This window comes from Sphaeramia orbicularis, chromosome 9 (genome assembly GCF_902148855.1).
Source record: "Sphaeramia orbicularis chromosome 9, fSphaOr1.1, whole genome shotgun sequence".
Lineage (NCBI taxonomy): Eukaryota > Metazoa > Chordata > Actinopteri > Kurtiformes > Apogonidae > Sphaeramia > Sphaeramia orbicularis.
Genome location: NC_043965.1, coordinates 2012172 through 2033735, shown reverse-complemented (window position 1 = coordinate 2033735; position 21564 = coordinate 2012172). Strand labels below are relative to the sequence as shown.

General features: G+C 36.6%; 1 protein-coding gene across 1 annotated transcript; it reads left to right on the top strand.

Annotated features, from left to right (window-relative positions):
- The first annotated feature begins 8161 nt into the window (after positions 1 to 8161).
- LOC115425545 (vicilin-like seed storage protein At2g18540) lies at positions 8162 to 14124 on the top strand. The gene is made up of 4 exons (XM_030143172.1): positions 8162 to 8233; positions 11496 to 11767; positions 13026 to 13161; positions 14010 to 14124. Exons 2-4 carry the CDS (start codon positions 11545 to 11547, stop codon positions 14122 to 14124), a joined length of 474 nt encoding a protein of 157 aa, XP_029999032.1. The 5' UTR covers positions 8162 to 8233; positions 11496 to 11544.
- The last annotated feature ends 7440 nt before the right edge of the window (positions 14125 to 21564 follow it).

Genomic DNA, 21564 nt, shown 5'->3' with positions numbered 1-21564 from the left:
CTGTCCTGACCAGAACAATATGATTTTAATTCATCCTTTAAATATTTTTAACATTTTTAATCCATTTTTGTTGTAAAACTCTCCCTGTGTTAATGAGAAAACAAAACTGAAGTAGAAACAGGATTATTTTATTGAAGCTATTAGAGTTCTGCATATGTTAAGAGTTTATACGACATTGATTTTGATGCATTATTGTGTTGAGCAGCACCAGTTTATAAAAACAAATACGACATTTGTACCATTAGTGTCAAAAATGGCTCCCCAATGTAAAAAAATACAAAAGAACCCCCAACTTAATAATAATGATAATAATTATACATATATATATATATATATATATATATATATATATATATATATACATATATTTTTTTAACTTCAAAAGGCTGAATTCTTCTAGCGACTTCTCTCCTGACCAGAACAATCAAATTTTAATTCATCCTTTAATTATTTTTAACATTTTAAGCCATTGTTGTTGTAAAACTGTCCCTGTGCTAATGAGAAAACACAAAATATGGAATATTTTCCAAAAGTGAAGTAGAAACAGGATTGTTTTATTGAAGCTATTAGAGCCTTGCATATGTTTATAACAACATTGATTTTGATGCATTATTGTGTTGTGCAGCACCAGTTTATGAAAACAAATATGACATTTGTACCATTAGTGTCAAAAATGGTTCCCCACCGTAAAAAAGGCACAAAAAAAAAAAAAAAAGCAAAAAAAAAAAAAAAAAATTCTAATATTTTTTTCACTTTGAAAGGCTCAAACCTTCTGTCAGCTTCTGTCCTGACCAGAGCAATAACATTTTAATTGATCCTCTGAATATTTTTTTTTGTTTGTTTTGCAATTTTAAGCTGTTTTTGTTGCAAAAGTATCTCCCATTTTCACGTGAAAAACACAAACTTTAGAATATTTTTCAAAACTGAAGTAGAAACAGGACCATTTGTTTAGAGGTGATTGAAGCCTTATATATGCCAATAATTAATGAAACTGATTTTGATGAATTATTGTGTTTTGAGCAGCACCAGTTTATCTAAAAATATGATATTTATACCGCTGGTGTCACTATAAAAAGTGCCACAAAAATTATTTTTTCCACTTTAAAAGGCTCAAAGCTTTTTTGAACTTATGCTTCTTCGACTCCTTTTCAAATCTATATTATATGTCTTATGTTTAAGTGTTTTGTTTGTTTGTTTTCTTCTGTTTTGACGTTCATATTCGAAATAAATACATCGATCAATCAATCAATCAATCAATCTAAAGGATGTGGTGAGAGCTGAAGTTGAAACGTTAAACTTTGGTCAAATAAACGTGAATATTTGGACGTTTTCATCCATTAACATGAAAACAATATGATCATTTTTGATCATTAAGGTTCAAATGTGTATGTTTTGGTAAAACCGTCCAAATGTTGTTGCAGTCGGACCTGGACAAATCCGTTCGTCAGACCGTGGCTTCGTGTTGGCTGCGTTTTTCACAACAAAGACCACATGTGTGTGTTTAACGCAAACCAGACGTTCGGCCTCCAGCTGCAGCCGGGCGGGGGGGGCGAGGGTGGGCGGGGGGGGGCGCTGGGGGTCATTAGTGGAGCTGACGGCGCTAACCCTCCACCTCTGCTGTGGGCGTGACCCCAGGTGACCCCAGGTGACCCCAGGTGACCCCGGGTCGGTCCAGCCTCAACAAAAAGGCCACGAGGGGAAGTCGCAAGAACGTCCTTTAACCTGTAAAAGCTGAGCCGAGAAAACAAGCAACAAACACACGCTTTACTGGAATTTAAATGATTTTTAGCCCTTTTAACATAATCCAAACCTAAGGTTTTGTTGTATCATTAACATATGACATTTTTTGTTTGTTTGTTTGTTTGTCTGTTAGTAAGAAAACTCCAAAAGTTATGGAAGGATTTGGATGAAATTTTCAGGAAATGTTGACACTGGCACAAGGAACAAATGATTACTTTTTTTTTGGGGGGGGGGGGTTCAACTGATCTGCCTTGGTATTTGTCTGAGCTCTCTGAGTACTTTTCTAGTTGGCATTATAGCTCTGTTAGCTTAGCTCTGTTAGCTTAGCTCTGTTTTTAGACTGAAAACAGCCACAGTAAAACCACAAAACACCTCCTATTTTAGGTTATTATATTTATCAGAAGACATTTCTTAAAGTGTTTCTATGTCATATTAACATTCCAACTCTGACCAGTAGGGGTCAGTCTGGTACCAGAACACACTTAGAACCAAAACCACCAACAATTCAACTGTAAAATAATAGTGTCTTATAATCTCCATGTGCTGCATCAGCTGACACTTTACATTATAGTTCTGTTAGCTTAGCTCTGTTAGCTTAGTTCTGTTAGCGTAGCTCTGTTAGCTTAGTTCTATTAGCGTAGCTCTGTTAGCTTAGCTCTGGTTTAGACTGAAAAACCACAAAACATCTCCTATTTTAGGTTATTATATTTATTGGATGATGTTTCTTAAAGTGTTTCTGTGTCGTATTTATATTCCAGACTCTGACCAGTAGGGGTCAGTCTGGTACCAGAACACACTTAGAACCAAAACCACCAACGATTCAATATTCAAAATTCAATACATTGGGGCGTTTTTGCTCACAAACATGTTAACAGTGTGGATCTGCGGTCCAACCTCTGCCCAAATGTCCACAGTTTGAAATCACATCCTAAATGTGTGGTCTGGCCACAGTACGGGGGGCGGGGCTTACTGTTAATTGCTGGACCATTCCGTCTTTGGCTCTTTCTTATTTTTTTGTTTGCGCTTGTCGTTGTTTACCATGTTTGTATGTGATTATGGTTAAAATATATTGTATTATAAGTTCTGCAGACTGTCATTTACATCGTTACTAATATAATAATATGCATCAGTTTTCATCTGTTTACTGTCGGTTGTTTACATTATTAGGACTAAACAGATGGTATGTTATCATAAAGGAAGTAAAAGTCATGTGTTCTGTTGTATAAATGTGAGATGGGGGTGGGATTTAAAACGTTTTCTTTTTCCCACTCCTTTTTAAGCAGTACTTATTGAATTTATTTTATTACTAGTGTACATGGCAATTGCTTTTTTGTCTTGATCACCTTTGTTTATTAATGTATTTGCTGTGATATTAGTTCCTTGTACACATAAAAAAAGTTAGATTTTTTCCTCTGCTCAAAACAAACAAACAAACAAACAAACAAACAAACAAACAAACAAACAAACAAACAAACAAATAAATAAATAAATAAATAAATAAATAAATAAATAAATAAATAAACTTTAGGTACAAAAATAAATTTTACCAGAAACATTTGAAAAATAGAGAACATTTCAGGTATTATTATTATTATTATTATTATTATTATTATTATTATTATTATTATTATCTTTTTTTTTTTTTACATAAAACTTTTTACTGAAGAAAGTTTGGTCGAAAATTTTTCTAATGTAGCACAATTTAAAAAAAAAATTGTTATTGCATTTTTTTAAATTATTTTTTTCATTAATTCCCCACATTATTCTCTTTATTTTGTTCATTATTATTATCATCACTTTTCGTTCATTATTTTATTCATTTTTGTTCATTTTATCATTTATTTAATTCCTTTTGTCATTTATTTAATTTCTTTTGTTGATTATCTTCCTAATTTTTTCCTTATTTCATTCACTTTGTTCATTTTCTTGATTATCTTATTCATTTTGTTGATAAGTCACTCATTTTGTTGTTGATTTGTTTTTTTTGTTTTTGCTCATTTTAATGATTCTTTTCCCACCTTTTTAAAAATCATTATTTGAACTTTCCTGGTTATTCTTTTTATTTTGCTAATTATTTTGTTATTTTATTTAGATTTTGTGATTATTTACCTATAAAAGTCTATAAAACTATTAAAAATACTTTTACTTTTTTTTTTTTTATAAGTACTTTGACTTTTCACACTTTAACAATATTTAATCATTCAGTTTTGAGTCAGAAAAAGTCAAATCATCTAAAACTTCCTCCTCCACTGCTTTAATTTGACAGACAGATAAAACCACCTCTCCGTCCTCTTTGTATTTTCTAATCTTTATTTTCTTGTGGTTCCAGTCGTTCAGGTCAGATGGAGGCGACGGAATCTGTGGTCGTATCCATGGCAACAGCCTCAACAGCATCCAGAGGTAAACATGAACTGAAGTGACCTTCAGACTGATCAGAACACACAGCCTCTACTGACCCCTGGTGGTGAGAGCAGGAACTGCAGCAGCATTAAGGAGTTTATTAATAAAGGCTTCATTCACACTGCATCCAAAAGTAAATGAGAATATGAGGAGTTTAAAGGGTTAAAGGTTTTATAGAAGGATGAAGCAGCTGCAGGGTTTAATTAAAGGTGACAAAAACAAATGAATAACTGTATATATACATGTATTTTATTGTTTTTTCAGTATTTTATTATTTTTATCAGTATTTTATAGTATTTACTAAATACTGCTGACAATCGGGACCTGAGTACAGTATAAACTCAGACTAGAAACTAAAACAACAGTAAAATCAAAACAAAACAGCAGGTTTTACCAAGGTTATTATTGTTAACAAAAACTAATGAAATGACGAAAACTAGAATTGAAAAAACATTTTCATTAACTGAAATAAATAAAAACTATAATTAAAAGAAAAAATGATAACTATGTGAAACTGTATTGTGTGTTTACAAAATTAACTAAAACATATGAAAATTATGGATAAAATTCCCTTAGTTTTTGTCTTTGTCAATGTCGGACTGATCTATCTATCTATCTATCTATCTATCTATCTATCTATCTATCTATCTATCTATCTATCTATCTATCTATCTATCTATCTATCTATCTATCTATCTATCTATCTATCTATCTATCTATCTATATCTATATATACAGGGTGGGGAAGCAAAATTTACTATGAACATTTAGTTGTTTTTTCTCTGTTGTTTTCTCTTTTTCAGTTTTTTCTCTTGAAACCAAACATATACTGATGTCATAATCATACCTAACACTATTATCCATACCTTTTCAGAAACTTTTGCCCATATGAGTAATCAGGAAAGCAAACGTCAAAGAGTGTGTGATTTGCTGAATGCACTCGTCACACCAAAGGAGATTTCAAAAATAGTTGGAGTGTCCATAAAGACTGTTTATAATGGAAAGAAGAGAATGACTATGAGCAAAACTATTACCAGAAAGTCTGGAAGATACTATTAAAGAAGAATGGGAGAAGTTGTCACCCCAATATTTGAGGAACACTTGAGCAAGTTTCAGTAAGTGTGTGAAGGCAGTTATTGAGAAAGAAGGAGGACACATAGAATAAAAACATTTTCTATTATGGACATTTTCTTGTGGCAAATAAATTCTCATGACTTTCAATAAACTAATTGGTCATACACTGTCTTTCAATCCCTGCCTCAAAGTATTGTACATTTTGCTTCCCCACCCTGTATATGTGTGTGTGTGTGTGTGTGTGTGTATATATATATATATATATATATATATATATATATATATATATATATATAATGTTAACTAACTGAAACTGTATTGTGTGCTTATAAAACTAACTAAAACGTATAAAAATCATGAATAAAATTCCCTTCATTTTCATCTTTTTCAGTGTCAGATTGATATGAAATCGATTTGTTTCCCTCTAGTAATTTTCTCTGCTGTCACCATCTGATATTTAAGGGTCCGACACTTGTGTTCACTTGTGGTTTCCAGTCGTCTTCTGGTCCCCACTCTACCTGGAAACATGGAGACTAAAGCAGCAGAGTCCTGTCTGGGATTGATTTGAATATGACGACAGAGAAGAAGAGAAAGACATAAAAAAAACCTAAAACTAAGCATTTAGAAAAAACCAAAAACTAATAAAAACTAGTAAACCTGCTCTAAAAACTAATTAAAACTAACTGAATTAGAGAAAAAAAAGTCCAAACTAAATAAAACTAAACTAGAATGAAAAATCCAAAACTATTAGAACCTTGGATTTACAAACACATTAAATGAAAAATAAAAAATAAAAACATACAGTGAACACAGCGACCAAACATAATAAAACTTCAGCCAAAATCAGATTCACTTTTCTTTTCCCTCAGTTTTAATGGATCATAGTGAATAAAAATACAACAAAAACGCTAATGTGTAAAATGTTGTCATGGGTTTTTTATAGGATTATTATATGAGAAACAGAGAAAAGTGGAGAAAACGTGTCTTTTTCAGTCCAGTCTGTCATTATGTGAACATAAACCCAGTGTGTCCGTCCACTGGCACTGATCCAACTGCAGGGCTTTGACTGGGGAATTCAGTCTATTGATTCTGTTGCTTATTTTCTTCATGTTATTTATTATTTTGTACATTTTCTTATTTATTTTTGTAATTTTTTTTTTATTGCATAATTAGTATAATTATCTAACTTATACACAAATGGACAGAAGTATGTGGACACGTTGAATTCAGGTGTTTCTTTTCTAACAGGGTTCTGGGATACAAAACAATAATGACTAATATCTTAGACTTATACATAAGTTATATCATACATTAATAAAGCAGGAAAAAAATACAAGATTTGCATCCAAACAGGAAAATGGAAGTAAATATACAGCATATGCATACAGGTGTGAAAGTGACTAAGGTGCAGGAATGTGACTGTATGAGGATCTGTTTCCAGAGGGATGAGCTGTTGGAAAGGTGGAAGAAGGAAGTCCTGTTCCTGCAGAATACAGGTTTGTATGAGGGGATAAATGTCAGTGCATCGGTCAGTTTGGGTTGAATTGTTTTCTTTGTTTCCAAAATATCTCAGAGATGGTTTGGACTTAACTTCTCTGAAATCATACCAATAAATAAATAAATTAAAACATAAATAAAAATTTAATAATAATAATAATAATAATAATAATAATAATAATAATGATAATACATACATACATACATAATTTAAAAACCCACTTTTTTCATTCTAAAACATTGAGAAAACTTTGCAGTTGTCAGTATTTATAGGTTTTTCTGTTACTATTTTATTGTTTCTGGTTTACTCCAAATCTGAAGGTTGAGGCTGAATGTGGAACCTGAACTAACATGACGTGGACATCCCTGATCTGAGTAAATATCAGGCTTTGAGTTGAGAACTTTTTCCTACAAATGCATCAGTACTAATGTAAGGTGTTAAATACAGGGTGACCCAAAAAAAACGGACATTTTGAAGTGCGTATTGGCAGACATGAGCAAGTGCAGCACTGTGAGACAGTGACCTTGAGCCAGTAACACACCCCCACTTTAGTAACCATGGATTTTTGAAAATGAACAGGGGGTCTCAGTCACTGTCACTGTGAATCGTTACGTGGAGATGTTACAATCCTTCGTTACACCTGAATTGAACAATTTTCCACCCGTTCAAGAAACCTGGTTTCAGCAGGATGGAGCGACATCACACACTGCACGGCGATCGTTGGCGGCTGTGCCAGAATTGTTCGGTAACGTGATCTCCAGATTCGGTAACGTTCCCTGGCCCCCTAGATCGCCAGATTTGTCCGTTTGTGATTTTTCCTTGTGGGGCTATCTCAACAGTAAAGTGTACACGACTGAACCAAGAACTCTAAAACAGAGAATTCAGGATGAAATTCCCAGTATCCCAGCTGAGATGTTGCAGCGGTCAATGAGGAATCTCAACAGCAGATTTCCAGAATGCATTCGTACAGGAGGACGCCATCTACAGGAAGGAATTTTTAAAAATGAAAATTCCATCATTGTTTCTTAAATGGCACGTTTTAAGGTTTCAATTACTATGAATAAAATATTTTTCTTCCATCACTCTTGGTTTTATTGGATTGTTGAAAAGTTCCCGTTTTTTTTGTGTCATCCTGTATAAGGGAGAGTCCAGATATGTGCATTAAAAGGGAATGTGAGTAAAACGTTGAACCTCATTTAATGTTTTTAGAACCGTTTTTACTTATTATCAGCTGTTGATGGTAAAACCTCACCTTTACAGTTTTACTCTATAACCTAGACTCTAAACTTAACCTTTTTTGGCTCTTTTTTTTTTTTTTTTTTTTTTTTTTTTTTACATTTTGAACTTTAAACAAAATAGAGATTTGTTTGAAGCACATGATGTTTTATTATATACAGCATATTCTTATGTCGGTGAGTCTTTTCCTCCCCAGTTTTCCAAGCATCACCATGTCACTGAAGCATCCATCTGACAGCTGCACCTTTTTCAGTTGCGTTTCTATTTTCCGAGGAGTCCCTGAAGGTAACGTTCCGGAGCGACATGTAAACGCAGCATCGATTCATTCTAAAGGCAGTGAATTTTTTTTAAACATTTGGTGAAGATTTTTGTGTAAAGAGGCAAACAAAGTCAAACATAGAAAAGGGAAAAGGAAAAACCCTGACTATGGCTGACGAGGACAAAGAAAGACCATGGGTTTGTCACAAATCAAGATTTTACAACAGGAACTGGAGAGGTAAGCAAAGAAAACCCCTTTAGCTGGAGTTTACTTCAGCTGGATATTATTAGATACACATCTTAGCATTAGTTTGGTTTTCTAGAGAAAAATTAAGAACTTTGGAGAAAAAAAACACATAATATTACATAAAAATGTAGGGACGTTAGCTTAGCTGCTTAATTACGGCTACGGTTACCATAGTTACCCACCATTAGCCCATATTAGCATTAGCTTAATCCACTCAAATTGATTACTAAATAAATGCTTAAAATAACATTTTAACGTTTCTGTCCCAGCTCAGTTTTGATTTATTAGATACTACTTTTAAAAAAAATCACCTTTAATGAACATCTAGCTAATTATAGGTTGATTTTTAAGTGGATTTAACTAATTAGATATCGGCTAACGATGCTAATGCTAATAATATTCACAGACTGTAAATGCTTAATTACCAACCAACAGAAGAAATGTCATCCTTCCTTCTCCCTGAAAATGTAACAAACTGGCTAAAATTTACCACTAACCGTTAAAAACATTATCCCTTAAATTTGAATTTATTAGAAACCTTAACGTCAAACTCACTGTAAGTAAACAACAAACCGAGAAGTGAACATAGAAGTAACATGTCTCTTAAAAAACTAGTATTAAAATCCAACAAATTCTTCTCATTTTACTGCTTCTCTTTCAATCTGCAACTGAAAAACACAGCAGAGGGAAAATTTGGTTTTCTAGAGTAAAATGAGGAACATAAGACAAAAAACAGATATTAAAACATAAAAATGTAGGGACGTTAGCTTAGCTGCTTAATTATGGCTATGGTTACCATAGTTACCAACCATTAGCCCATATTAGCATTAGCTTAATCCCACTCTGATTGATTTCTAAATAAATGCTTAAAATAACATTTTAATGTTTCTGTTCCAGCTCAGTTTTGATTTATTAGATACTACTTTGAAAAAACATTCACCTTTAATACACATCTAGCTAATTATAGGTTGATTTTTAAGTGGATTTAACTAATTGGATATTGGCTAACAATGCTAATTCTAATAATATACACAAACTTTAAATGCTTAATTACCAACCAACAGAAGAAATGTCATCCTTCCTCCTCCCTGAAATACTTAACAAAACTGGCTAAAATTTACCACTAACCGTTAGCAACATTATTCCTTAAATTTGAATTTATTAGAAACCTTTACGTCAAACTCACAGTAAGTAAACAACAAACCAGAAGTGAACATAGAAGTAATAATCTTTAAAAAAACAAGCATGAAAATCCAACAAATTCTTCTCATTTTACCGCTTCTCTCTCGATCTGTGGCTGAAAGACACAGCAGAGGGAAAAATTGATTAGATATCAGTTAATATTTCCAAGTAAACATTGTATTTGAACCAAACAACAGGAAAGATTTGAAATAAAACCCTCCTTCGCTAATGTTAATGTCTGATAGTGTACCTCACAGGTGTCAAACATGCGGCCCCGGGCCAAATCCGGACGCCAAAGGGTCCACTCTGGCCCTGGGATGAATTTGTGAAATGCAAAAATTACACTAAGATATTAATTATCATTTTAGTTCAGGTTTCACATTCAGACCAATTCAATCTCATAATAACCTATAAATACTCACAACTCCAAATGTTCTCTTTGTAAATGTAAATGTTTTCATGTATTTAGACCACAGGTGTCAAACATGTGGCCTGGGGGCCAAAACCAGTCCGCCAAAGGGTCCAGTCCGGCCCCTGGGATGAACTTGTGAAATGCAAAAATTACACTGTTGATATTAACAATCAAGGATGTTAGAATCATTTTAGGGCAATTCAATCTCAAGTGGGTCAGACCAGTTAAAGCACTATCAGAATAACTTATAATAATGAAAACTACAAATTTTTTCTCTTTGTTGTAGTGTAAAAAAAAGTAAAATTACACAAAAATATTTACATTTACGGACTAGCCTTTTACAAAAAATGGGAATAACCTGAAATTTCTTAAGAGAAGTATGTGGAATTTTACCAATATTCTGCCTGTTACTAAATGTTTTGTGTATTTGTAGATCCACTGTGATCTGTAAGTTGTGATGCATATGTATAAATGACAAACTAAGGCGTTATATTGTTAAAACTGCACTGATTTTTCTTTAGAATTTTCAAGTTCATATTTGTTCATGTTATGTTCAAGTACGGTTTGTAGATGTAAACATTTTCATTACGGAATTTTACTATTTTCACTCAAAAACATAGAAAAAAACTTTGGAGTAGACATTATTTATCAGTTCTTATCCTATTATTTATATTATTTTACTGGTCCGGCCCACTTTATATCATATTAGGCTGAATGTGGCCCCTGAACTAAAATGAGTTTGACAGTCCTGGCGTACGTGATAAAATGGAAAAGTGTAAATGAATGATCAAAGTGTCTCAGATGAAAAGACAGAAGGATAGGTAGATCATTTACACCTTTCTTTCTGTATCACAACAGGACAGTTATAGAGTAATTTAGATTTTTCCCTGTGAATGCAGATATATTTTTAGATAGTTTAGTTTTACATTTTATCCTTTATGCCATATTTTTATTGTGATTCTATTCTATTGTGCACATATTTCCGTTTTAGTATCCAGTGAAATCACATTTTCTATGCTTTTATGACACGTCCACAGAAGTATAACAGTAACCCTTCTGATAGCAGCATTTGAGCTTCAGTTACCGAGTGAAACGTCAGAGGAAAATGGCTGCTGTGTAATACAGTCCATTATTTTCCATTAAGTCAGTAATTGCATTTGAGTGCCCTAATCAGTGGCCACTATTAGAGCCAAGTTCTATCAGTGCTGACTGCGTGTAAAACCTCATGTCTACATAAATTAATTGGCCAAGCTGGTTCAGGATGATGTATTCTAAAACACACATCTGTGGCCCATTACATTTGAATTACTGCACCGTACACTTTGTTTTGTGATGCATTGTGATTTCTTAGGTGAGTTTAGAGCCAACTTTCTCCATGATACATGACTATAAATCACTTTGTTCAACCGTCAGTATTATTTACTCATGTGTTCACCTTCATCCTGCAGATCGCAGCTCAGATTCAAAGAACTGTCGAAACAGAACGAATACCTCACAATGAAGAGCAGAACCATGGAAAAGGACACAAATGACATGGTAGAGTACCTGCAGCATGAAGTGGCTGCAGAAGAAGGGAAGGTCCAGGAGTTTCAGGAGATGCTGGAGCGTCAGAAGGAGGCCTCCGACTGGGTCATAGAAGCCCTGAAGGAGGAGCACAGAGGAGAGGTAGAGGAGGTCCAGAAGGAGATCCATGAGTGGACTTTGGACAATGAAACGCTGGGTAAGTCAACAGCTCACAGATCACACAGAGGGCTTCTGTCGACCTCAACAGATTAGAGCATCAGCTGGAGGATATGTGGACTGTGCTCAGATCAGTGTCAGGGTCTTTTTTTTTAGCGTTTTTAATTTTTACTAACAAAATCACAACAACCAGAAACTACAAGTCAGCAGATAAAAAAAACCCAATAAGCTCATAATAAGATCATTTTGACCATAAAGTTCATCAGACAAATACATGGAGAGAGAGAGAGGGAGATTTAATCGCAGTTATATCAAATAAATTAAACTTAAATACAGTAATATTAATATATTATTACGTTACTGGCTCAGTTATTACATTTGCAAAGAATTTTTTTTTTACCAGGCCAGTGACATAATAAGTTATAACGATAACGGCTGTAAATGATTATGTTATCGGTTCAGGACTTTTATTATGTTATTGGCCTATTACATTGTAAAAATGGCAAATTTATTATGTTATCGGCCGTAATTACATTATCGGTTGTTATTTCGTTATTGGCTTCTACACACCTTGTTCTGTTACACTTAAATCACTGTTTCACTTTATATCACTGCCCTGAAGTGTGTAAATACAACCAGAAGTCTGTATTTACAGTTCTGTGCAGGAAGCCCTTTTACAGTAGTTCTTTAGCAGGTGTCTCTCAGAGTAAATACACTAACCTTAATGTCAGCCTGAATACGAACCCACTGTTGTGTTCTGCTCTGTCTGTTTGGTTTTTGTCTTCTTGTGCTGTATGGAAAGCTGCTGAATACTGGAATTTCTCTCGGGATCAATAAAGTCTATCTATCTATATCTATCTATCTATCTATCTATCTATCTATCTATCTATCTATCTATCTATCTATCTATCTATCTATCTATCTATCTATCTATCTACATCCGTCCGTCCGTCCGTCTGTCCGTCTATAGACATCTGAGCATGCTCAGTTCAACCCCCACTGCCTGTGGAATGGGGGGTAAAACACAGAGCAACAAGTGAGACCGACTCATTATAAAATAGACTTTTTTTTTTTTTTTACATTGTTTTCTTTGTAGTTTTTTGTTTTTCCTGTTGTTTCCACTGTTGAGGTGATTTCCCTTTATTTTTTTACTGTGTTTTTACTGAGTTTTATCCATGGAACTGATGTATGGAGTTAAACAGGTGTCAAAAAGAGCCCAAAACCAAAACTACTGGGCCCAAATTCAACTCCTTGTCGTTGTTCAGTGTGCTCCGGTTCAAATTTACGTGTTTCCTCAGCGTCAGCGTACGACCAGCGGATGGAGGAGCTTCAGGCTAAACTGAGGTCTTTGGAAAAGCGACGACTCATTCACGAGGAGGAACGCAAAAGAGAAGCTGCTCTCCTGAGGTTCAAACAAAACTGGGAGAAGAAAGAGTAAGGATGAGTGTTAAATACTGACTTCACCACAGAAATGGTCCTTCTGAGTGTTGGATCAGAGGAGGCTAATCACTATCATGTGTCTGGGACTGTCCCCAGATGCACCGATAGTGGTATCCACAGGATTTTAATATCAGCCTTTAAGGTTCATATTACCTATAACTTTGTAAATCTGTACCTTGGTGATGTCGCCGTACTACGTAGAACGGAGGGAGGATACTAAATTATTACAGGCTCTTTTTTTAGCAGCCAGCAAGAAATCTATTAGAAGAAGGTGGTTCAACCCAACTCCACCACCAGTAGAAGATCAGTATGAGATCATCTGACAGATATTCAAAATGAAAAAGTGACTTACTCTATCAGAATCCAGAGGGATAAATGTTCTCATTTGGGACAAATGGATCAAGTTTGTATCCTCTTGCTGCCCAGAAGTTGCACCACTCCTCTAAAAATGTCCTCTTATTTAAAATCTCCCTGTATTTATTCATTGTTTCATGTTTTTCTGCAGTTTGTCATACTGATGTGTGTTTTTGATCAAAGAACAGACTAGTGAAAACGCAAAGTGATAGGACTGATATTTGGGAGATATTAGTGATTTTGGAATACAATAGCCTTACAAACACCCAGAAGCGTAGAATCATCATTGAAGTGGGTTACCTAGCAACAGGTAAGCAACAGGGCCACGTTGCCATGGTGTCAAATTTCATGTGCAGCAAACAGACATGCCAGCTGAGAGGTTATTCAACTGAAATGTACCAAGAAAGTAAAGGGATGAAGTGGATCAGAGGATCTAGAACCTGCAGTTCCTCAGGGGTCAGTTTACATTTGACTTACTTTGCCCTCAGGTTCCTGGAGAAGCTGGAGAAGAAACTAGAGGACGAGCTAACAGTGGAGCTGTCGCGGGGATTGGTAAAGAAGAGGAATGACCATGAGAAGCGTTTGAAGGTCCAGAACCTCTGATGGACGACAACAAGGTCCTGTCAAAGGAGATGGACGACTGAGGAGAGAACAGAGCAGAACCACCTCTGAAGTGAACCAGCTGATGGAAACACTCAGGTCGACCACTGAAGAGAACAGCGTCCAAGAGAAGGTCAAAGTTTACTGAAACTGTCTGAAGTCTACTGAAACTACTGACACTGTTCTGAAGTCTACTGAAACTACTGAAAACTGTTCTGAAGTCTACTGAAACTAATGAAACTGTTCTGAAGTCTACTGAAACTACTGAAACTGTTCTGAAGTCTACTGAAACTAATGAAACTGTTCTGAAGTCTACTGAAACTACTGACACTGTTCTGAAGTCTACTGAAACTAATGAAACTGTTCTGAAGTCTACTGAAACTACTGACACTGTTCTGAAGTCTACTGAAACTACTGAAACTGTTCTGAAGTCTACTGAAACTACTGAAACTGTTCTGAAGTCTACTGAAACTACTGAAACTGTTCTGAAGTCTACTGAAACTAATGAAACTGTTCTGAAGTCTACTGAAACTACTGAAACTGTTCTGAAGTCTACTGAAACTAATGAAACTGTTCTGAAGTCTACTGAAACTACTGACACTGTTCTGAAGTCTACTGAAACTAATGAAACTGTTCTGAAGTCTACTGAAACTACTGACACTGTTCTGAAGTCTACTGAAACTACTGACACTGTTCTGAAGTCTACTGAAACTACTGACACTGTTCTGAAGTCTACTGAAACTCCACTTAAACTCTACTTAAACTCTTTTTAAACTCCTTGTAAACTCTACTTAAACTCTTCTTAAACTCTACTTAAACTCTACTTAAAGTCTTCTTAAACTCTTCTTAAACTCTACTTAAACTCTTCTTAAACTCTACTTAAACTCTACTTAAAGTCTTCTTAAACTCTTCTTAAACTCTACTTAAACTCTTCTTAAACTCTACTTAAAGTCTTCTTAAACTCTTCTTAAACTCTGCTTAAACTCTTCAAAACTCTTCATAAACTCTACTTAAATCCTCTGAAACTCTTCTTAAACTCTTCATAAACTCTACTTAAACTTTCTAAACTCTTCATAAACTCTACTTAAACTCTTCTTAAACTCTTCATAAACTCTACTTAAACTCCTCTAAACTCTTCTTAAACTCTTCTTAAACTCCCCTTAAACTCTTCCTGTTGCGTTCTTCAGGAGGTGCAGAAGATGTGGAGGTTGTATGAGAAGCTGTGGTCAGAGGTGACGGAGCCTAGAATCACCCACGAGAAGAAACAGCGCCACCTACAGGCCCAGATCGACGCTCTGAGGTACCAGGTGGTACCAGGTGGTACCAGGGGGTACTAGGTGGTACCAGGTGGTACCAGGGGGTACTAGGTGGACCCGTGTCCACTGTGTTTGGGTTATATTTAACAGGATAACAGACACCAAAGGGACTGGGGTGTGTCAACATGACGGGTTTTATTCACTGGAAGCACCTGACCTGCACAGTGTCCTAGTAATGTTGGAACTTTTTAATTTATTCAGCATTTCATCGGCTTGAACCGTAAACAGAAATACCAAATAACTGTCATATTTTTAAACTCTTTAAATGCCATGTTGTAATGTAAAAAACCATATTGTTTTATGTAAAAAACACCAAAAATCACCCAAAACCCCCTAAAGGAGCTGGGTTTGGACGGAGAATCTCCTTCCATTAAAATCTCAGGCAGCAGAATTTCCGGTGTTTGCTCTCTTCAAATTCCTCGTACTGTGACATTTTTCTGTACTCGTTTGATTCCACCCTTGGCGTCTGTAATTAAGTCTGATTCCAACCGAAGTTGCGTCTGGATTTGAACCAAGGTTATTATCGTTAACGAAAACTAACGAAATGACAAAAACTAGAATTGTAAAAACATTTTTGTTAACTGAAATAAATAAAAACTATAATTAAAGAAAAAAATGATAACTAACGGAAACTGTATTGTGTGCTTACAAAACTAACTAAAAATGATAAAAATTCAGGACCAAATTTCCTTCATTTTCATCTTTGTCAATGCCAGATTGATATAAAATCGCTTTATTTTCTTCAAGTAGTTTTAGCTGCTGGTACCATATGTATTTAAGGGTCCGTCACTTGTGTTCACTTGTGGTTTCCAGTCGTCTTCTGGTCCCCACTCTACCTGGAAACATGGAGACTAAAGTTGGGAGAAAGCAGCAGTCCTGTCTGGAATTTATTAGAATATGAAGACAGAGAAGAAAAGAAAAGAGACGACAAAACTAAAATTAATACTAAAACTAAGCATTTAGAAAATAACGAAAATGAATAAAACTAGCAAACCTGCTCTACAAACTAATTAAAACTAACTGAATTAGAGAAAAAAAAGTCCAAACTAAATAAAACTAAACTAGAATGAAAAATCCAAAACTATTCTAACCTTGACCTGAACCTCAGACCTGTTGATCTGCAGTCTAATACTCCACCTCAGAGGTAAACCTTCCATCTGTGTCCATGTTTCAGATTTCGCCTGGAGTCGGTGTGCGGACGTTTACAGAAAAAAAAAGCCCAGGTGAGTCATGTGGAGGCGGAGCTTCAGATGGACAACAGCAGGTACCGTCGTCCGTGCAGGAAGAAGACGCTGCCGTCGCCGTCAGACTCTGAAGGTGACAAAAACAAACCCACCTTCAGCCCAGTTCACACCACAGATGAACTCCATACTGACAGCAGTGGGTCTGAACCGGGTCTGAACCGGGTCCACCGTCATGATGTCGACGGTCTTCAGCCGTTTACAGCCTCCATGTTTTAGGAGCATTAATAAAAACGAATGACGAAAATGACAGTTATCCCTTAAAAAAAAAAAAAAACTTCATCTGGGACGTGGTAAAACCGTATTTCCTCTAAGGCTACGTTCATGCAGCAGTTCGGATTTTTGGGTGAAATCCGATTTTTTGCATGTACGTTCAAATTCCACATTAAATGGGACTTCTATCAGTTTTGAGTCTGAACTGAATGTGACCCTGTGATCCACATGCACTAAAGAGGTCCTGAAGTGACCCACATGCACTAAAGAGGTCCTGAAGTGACCCACATGCACTAAAGAGGTCCTGAAGTGACCCACATGGACTAAGAGGTCCTGATGGAATATGAGACCACGCAGACACACACTGTGTTTACAGAAGTAACACTCCTGGGACGCAGAATTATGACGTTTGTCACATTTCAATGACGTAAAGACCAGATAAATGCAACCTGGACGTTCAGACTGAAGTCACATTGGAAAATATCAGATACGTATCAGATTTAGGGCCACATATGAAAGTGGTCCGGGTCAGATTTAGGGCCACATATGAAAGTGGTCCGGGTCAAATTTAGGACCCATATGAAAGTGGTCCGGGTCAGATTTAGGGCCACATATGAAAGTGGTCCGGGTCAGATTTAGGGCCACATATGAAAGTGGTCCGGGTCAAATTTAGGACCACATATGAAAGTGGTCCGGGTCAGATTTAGGGCCACATATGAAAGTGGTCCGGGTCAGATTTAGGGCCACATATGAAAGTGGTCCGGGTCAAATTTAGGACCACATATGAAAGTGGTCCGGGTCAGATTTAGGGCCACATATGAAAGTGGTCCGGGTCAGATTTAGGACCGCATATGAAAGTGGTCTGGGTCAGATTAGTGCTGTTCAGACTGTCTTTCACAGATGGGTCACATATGGGTGAAAAAAATCAGATTTGGACCACATTTGGCTGCAGTGTGAACAGAACCTAAGATGTAAATCTGTGGTTTCATCCTTTTTTGTCTCGTGACCCCATTTTAACATCACAAATCTCTGGCGACCTTTATTTTAGCCTTTTTACTTAATTTCAGTCATTTTTGTCTTATTTTTTTCCACATTATTTATTATTATTTTTTTTACATTTTAATTTATTTTTTATGTATTATTTTATATAAACCCAGTGTGTCCATCCACTGTTACTGATCCAACTCCATGGGTTTGACTGGGGAATCAATGTTGGAGAAGATGACAGTGTTTCCATGGTAACTACTGAGCCTCTGGACGTCCAAATATGGTCATATCTGATGACCTTGAAAAGATGAAGAACTGTATTTTACACCAATTCTTTCCATGTATTGATGGGATTAGTGGATCAGCAGGTATTAAACAGTTTAGATCAGTAGATAGTTTTGGTTTTTGAGGGTTAACAGAATAAATACAGGGTTCTGGATGGAGTGAAATGATAATTCTACTCATTTTCTCTTCACTTTAGAAGGATTTGTTGATTTTTAAGCTATATTTCAAGTTTTGTTTTGTTTTTTTTTTACCTTATTTTTCAAGTATTTTGCTCTTTTTTTCCCCTCATTTTACCAGTTTGTGTACATTTCATCCTTTGAATAATTGACGTAAAACTGCCTTTTACACCAGTTATTTGCCTGTAATGTATTATTACATTATTATGTACATGTATTTATCTACTGGTCGAAAATATTTAATATTTTCTGATCCACTAATCCTATTAATACATGCAAATAACTTAATAAGTAAAATGCAGTTTTAATTATTAACTGGGAAAATAACTGGTTTTAACTAAAAAATACAGAATGTGAAGGATAATATAAATGGTGATAAATGTGAGTATGATGTATTTGTACATGTTTTTATTTGGTTTTGTGTGTTTCCTCTTTTTTTCTGTACTTTTTCGTTTCCATAGCGATGCCTGTGAATGTATGTGTATATTCTAAGTGTTCCGTTGAACAGAACAAACGAGTGTGAATGTCTTAATGACCGTTCGCTTCATTAAATTCAGGCCAAATGAGTCTAAAATGTGACAGTGTTTACCAAACGTTGGGCCCGGCTGGGGTCAAAGGTCAGACGGCCTGTTTGCTCTGATCTGTCGCCACCGTTTAGGAATCAATGAGCGTTAAAGTCCAAGGAGGCGGAGCTTCGAGGAGGATAACAGGCGCCGGCGGTGCAGACACAGAGGCCTGAGCCAGCACTGTCAGAACCAGACCACATGGAGCTGTACCTGGACCTGCACTCCCAGCCCTGCAGGGCCGTGTTCCTGTTCGCCAGGGCCACCGGGATCCCCTTCAAGTTCCAGCTGGTCGACCTGACCAAAGGTAAGACCGCTCAGACCCGCCCAGGTGGACTTAGGTGGACTCACATGGACTCAGATGGACTCAGACGGACTCAGATGGACTGAGATGGACTCAGCTGGACTGAGATGGACTCAGCTGGACTGAGATAGACTTAGGTGGACTCACATGGACTCATACGGACTCAGACGGACTCAGATGGGCTCATGTGAACTCAGATGGACTCAGATAGACTTAGATGGGCTCATGTAGACTCAGATGGGTTCAGATAGACTCAGATGGACTCAAGTTGACTCAGATGGACTCAGGAGGGCTCAGGTGGACTCAGATGGACTCAGGAGGGCTCAGGTGGACTCAGATGGACTCAGGAGGGCTTAGGTGGACTCAGATTGGCTCAGATGGACTCACATGGACTCAGGTGGGCTCAGATGGACAAAGATGGGTTCCGGTGGACTCACATGGACTTACATAGACTTAGACGGACTCACATGGACTCAGATGGACTTAGACGGACTCAGATGAACTCAGATGGACTCATGTGGACTCAGATGAACTCAGACGGACTCAGATGGACTGAGATGGACTCAGCGGGACTGAGATAGACTTAGGTGGACTCACATGGACTCATACGGAGTCAGATGGACTCAGATGGGCTCATGTGAACTCAGATGGACTCAGATAGACTTAGATGGGCTCATGTGGACTCAGATGGGTTCAGATAGACTCAGATGGACTCAAGTTGACTCAGATGGACTCAGGAGGGCTCAGGTGGACTCAGATGGACTCAGGAGGGCTCAGGTGGACTCAGATGGACTCAGGAGGGCTTAGGTGGACTCAGATTGGCTCAGATGGACTCACATGGACTCAGGTGGGCTCAGATGGACAAAGATGGGTTCCGGTGGACTCACATGGACTTAGATGGACTTAGACGGACTCACATGGACTCAGATGGACTTAGACGGACTCAGATGAACTCACATGGACTCATGTGGACTCAGATGAACTCAGATGGACTCAGGTGGACTCAGATGAACTCAGATGGACTCAGGTGGACTCAGATGGGCTCAGATGGACTCAGGTGGACTCAGATGAACTCAGATGGGCTCAGATGAACTCAGGTGGACTCAGATGAACTCTGGTGGACTCAGATGGACTCACATGGTCCCAGACGGACTCAGATGAACTCAGATGGACTCAGGTGGACTCAGATGAACTCAGATGGACTCAGGTGGACTCAGATGAACTCAGGTGGACTCAGGTGACTCAGATGAACTCAGATGGACTCAGGTGGACTCAGATGGGCTCAGATGAACTCAGGTGGACTCAAATGGACTCACATGGTCCCAGATGGACTCAGATGAACTCAGGTAGACTCAGATGGACTCTAGTCCAGGTTCAGGGGGTTTCAGACATGGTCAGAGCTCCAGGTTTTTGTTGGAGACGTTCAGGTGCAGAACGTCTCTAAGATCCAAACCAGTGTCAAACGTTTCACATTTTTTAAAGATGTAAACATTTTCTAATATAATTTCATTTTTTTGCACTAAAACAAAGAAAGACTTGTCATTATTTCTGGGTTCTTCTGTTGTTATTTTACTGGTTCTGATCCACTTTAGGTCCTGTGGGTCTGAATGTGGAACCTGAACTTCAATGATTTGCATTGCGTTTCAAACATGCGGCCCGTGGGCCAAAACCAGCCCACCTAAAGGGTCCGATCCGGCCCGTGGGATGAACTTATGAAATGCAAAAAATTACACTGAAGATATTAAACAATGATGTGAAAATGATTGAAGTTCAGGTTCCACGGTATGACCTAAAGTGGATCAGAACCAGTAAAATAACAACAGAAGAACCCAGAAATAATGACAACTCTGACAAATAATGACAAGTCTTTCTTTATTTTAGTGCAAAAAAAGTGAAATTATATTAAAATGTTTACGTCTTTAAAAAAAATGTGAAATGCTTGACACTGGTTTAGATCTTTATTGTCACTGTTACTGAACAATGAGAATTCGCAAACACTCAGAGCAAAAAGACACTGTATGAAAATATGGCACAAAAGACCCAAAAATATTGGCAATATACAAAAACTACAAAAATACTATATTAGATATACAAATACCATTAAAATACTAGTAAAATAGAATGTAGTGTTGTGTAATGTACCCAAGCAATGTTTGTTTGTTCATTTTTTTTGGGGGGGGGGGTTATGTGATTATGTGTTTATAAAATTTTTTTTTTCTTTTTTATTCGCTTTTTGTTGAAAGAATTGAGATTTTTTCAAACATTAAAAAATCAGACAAATACACAAAATATACACATCCGTGTTTATAAAATTTCAATAAAAGCTTAAGTGAAAAAAAATTTAATTGAATTGTATTT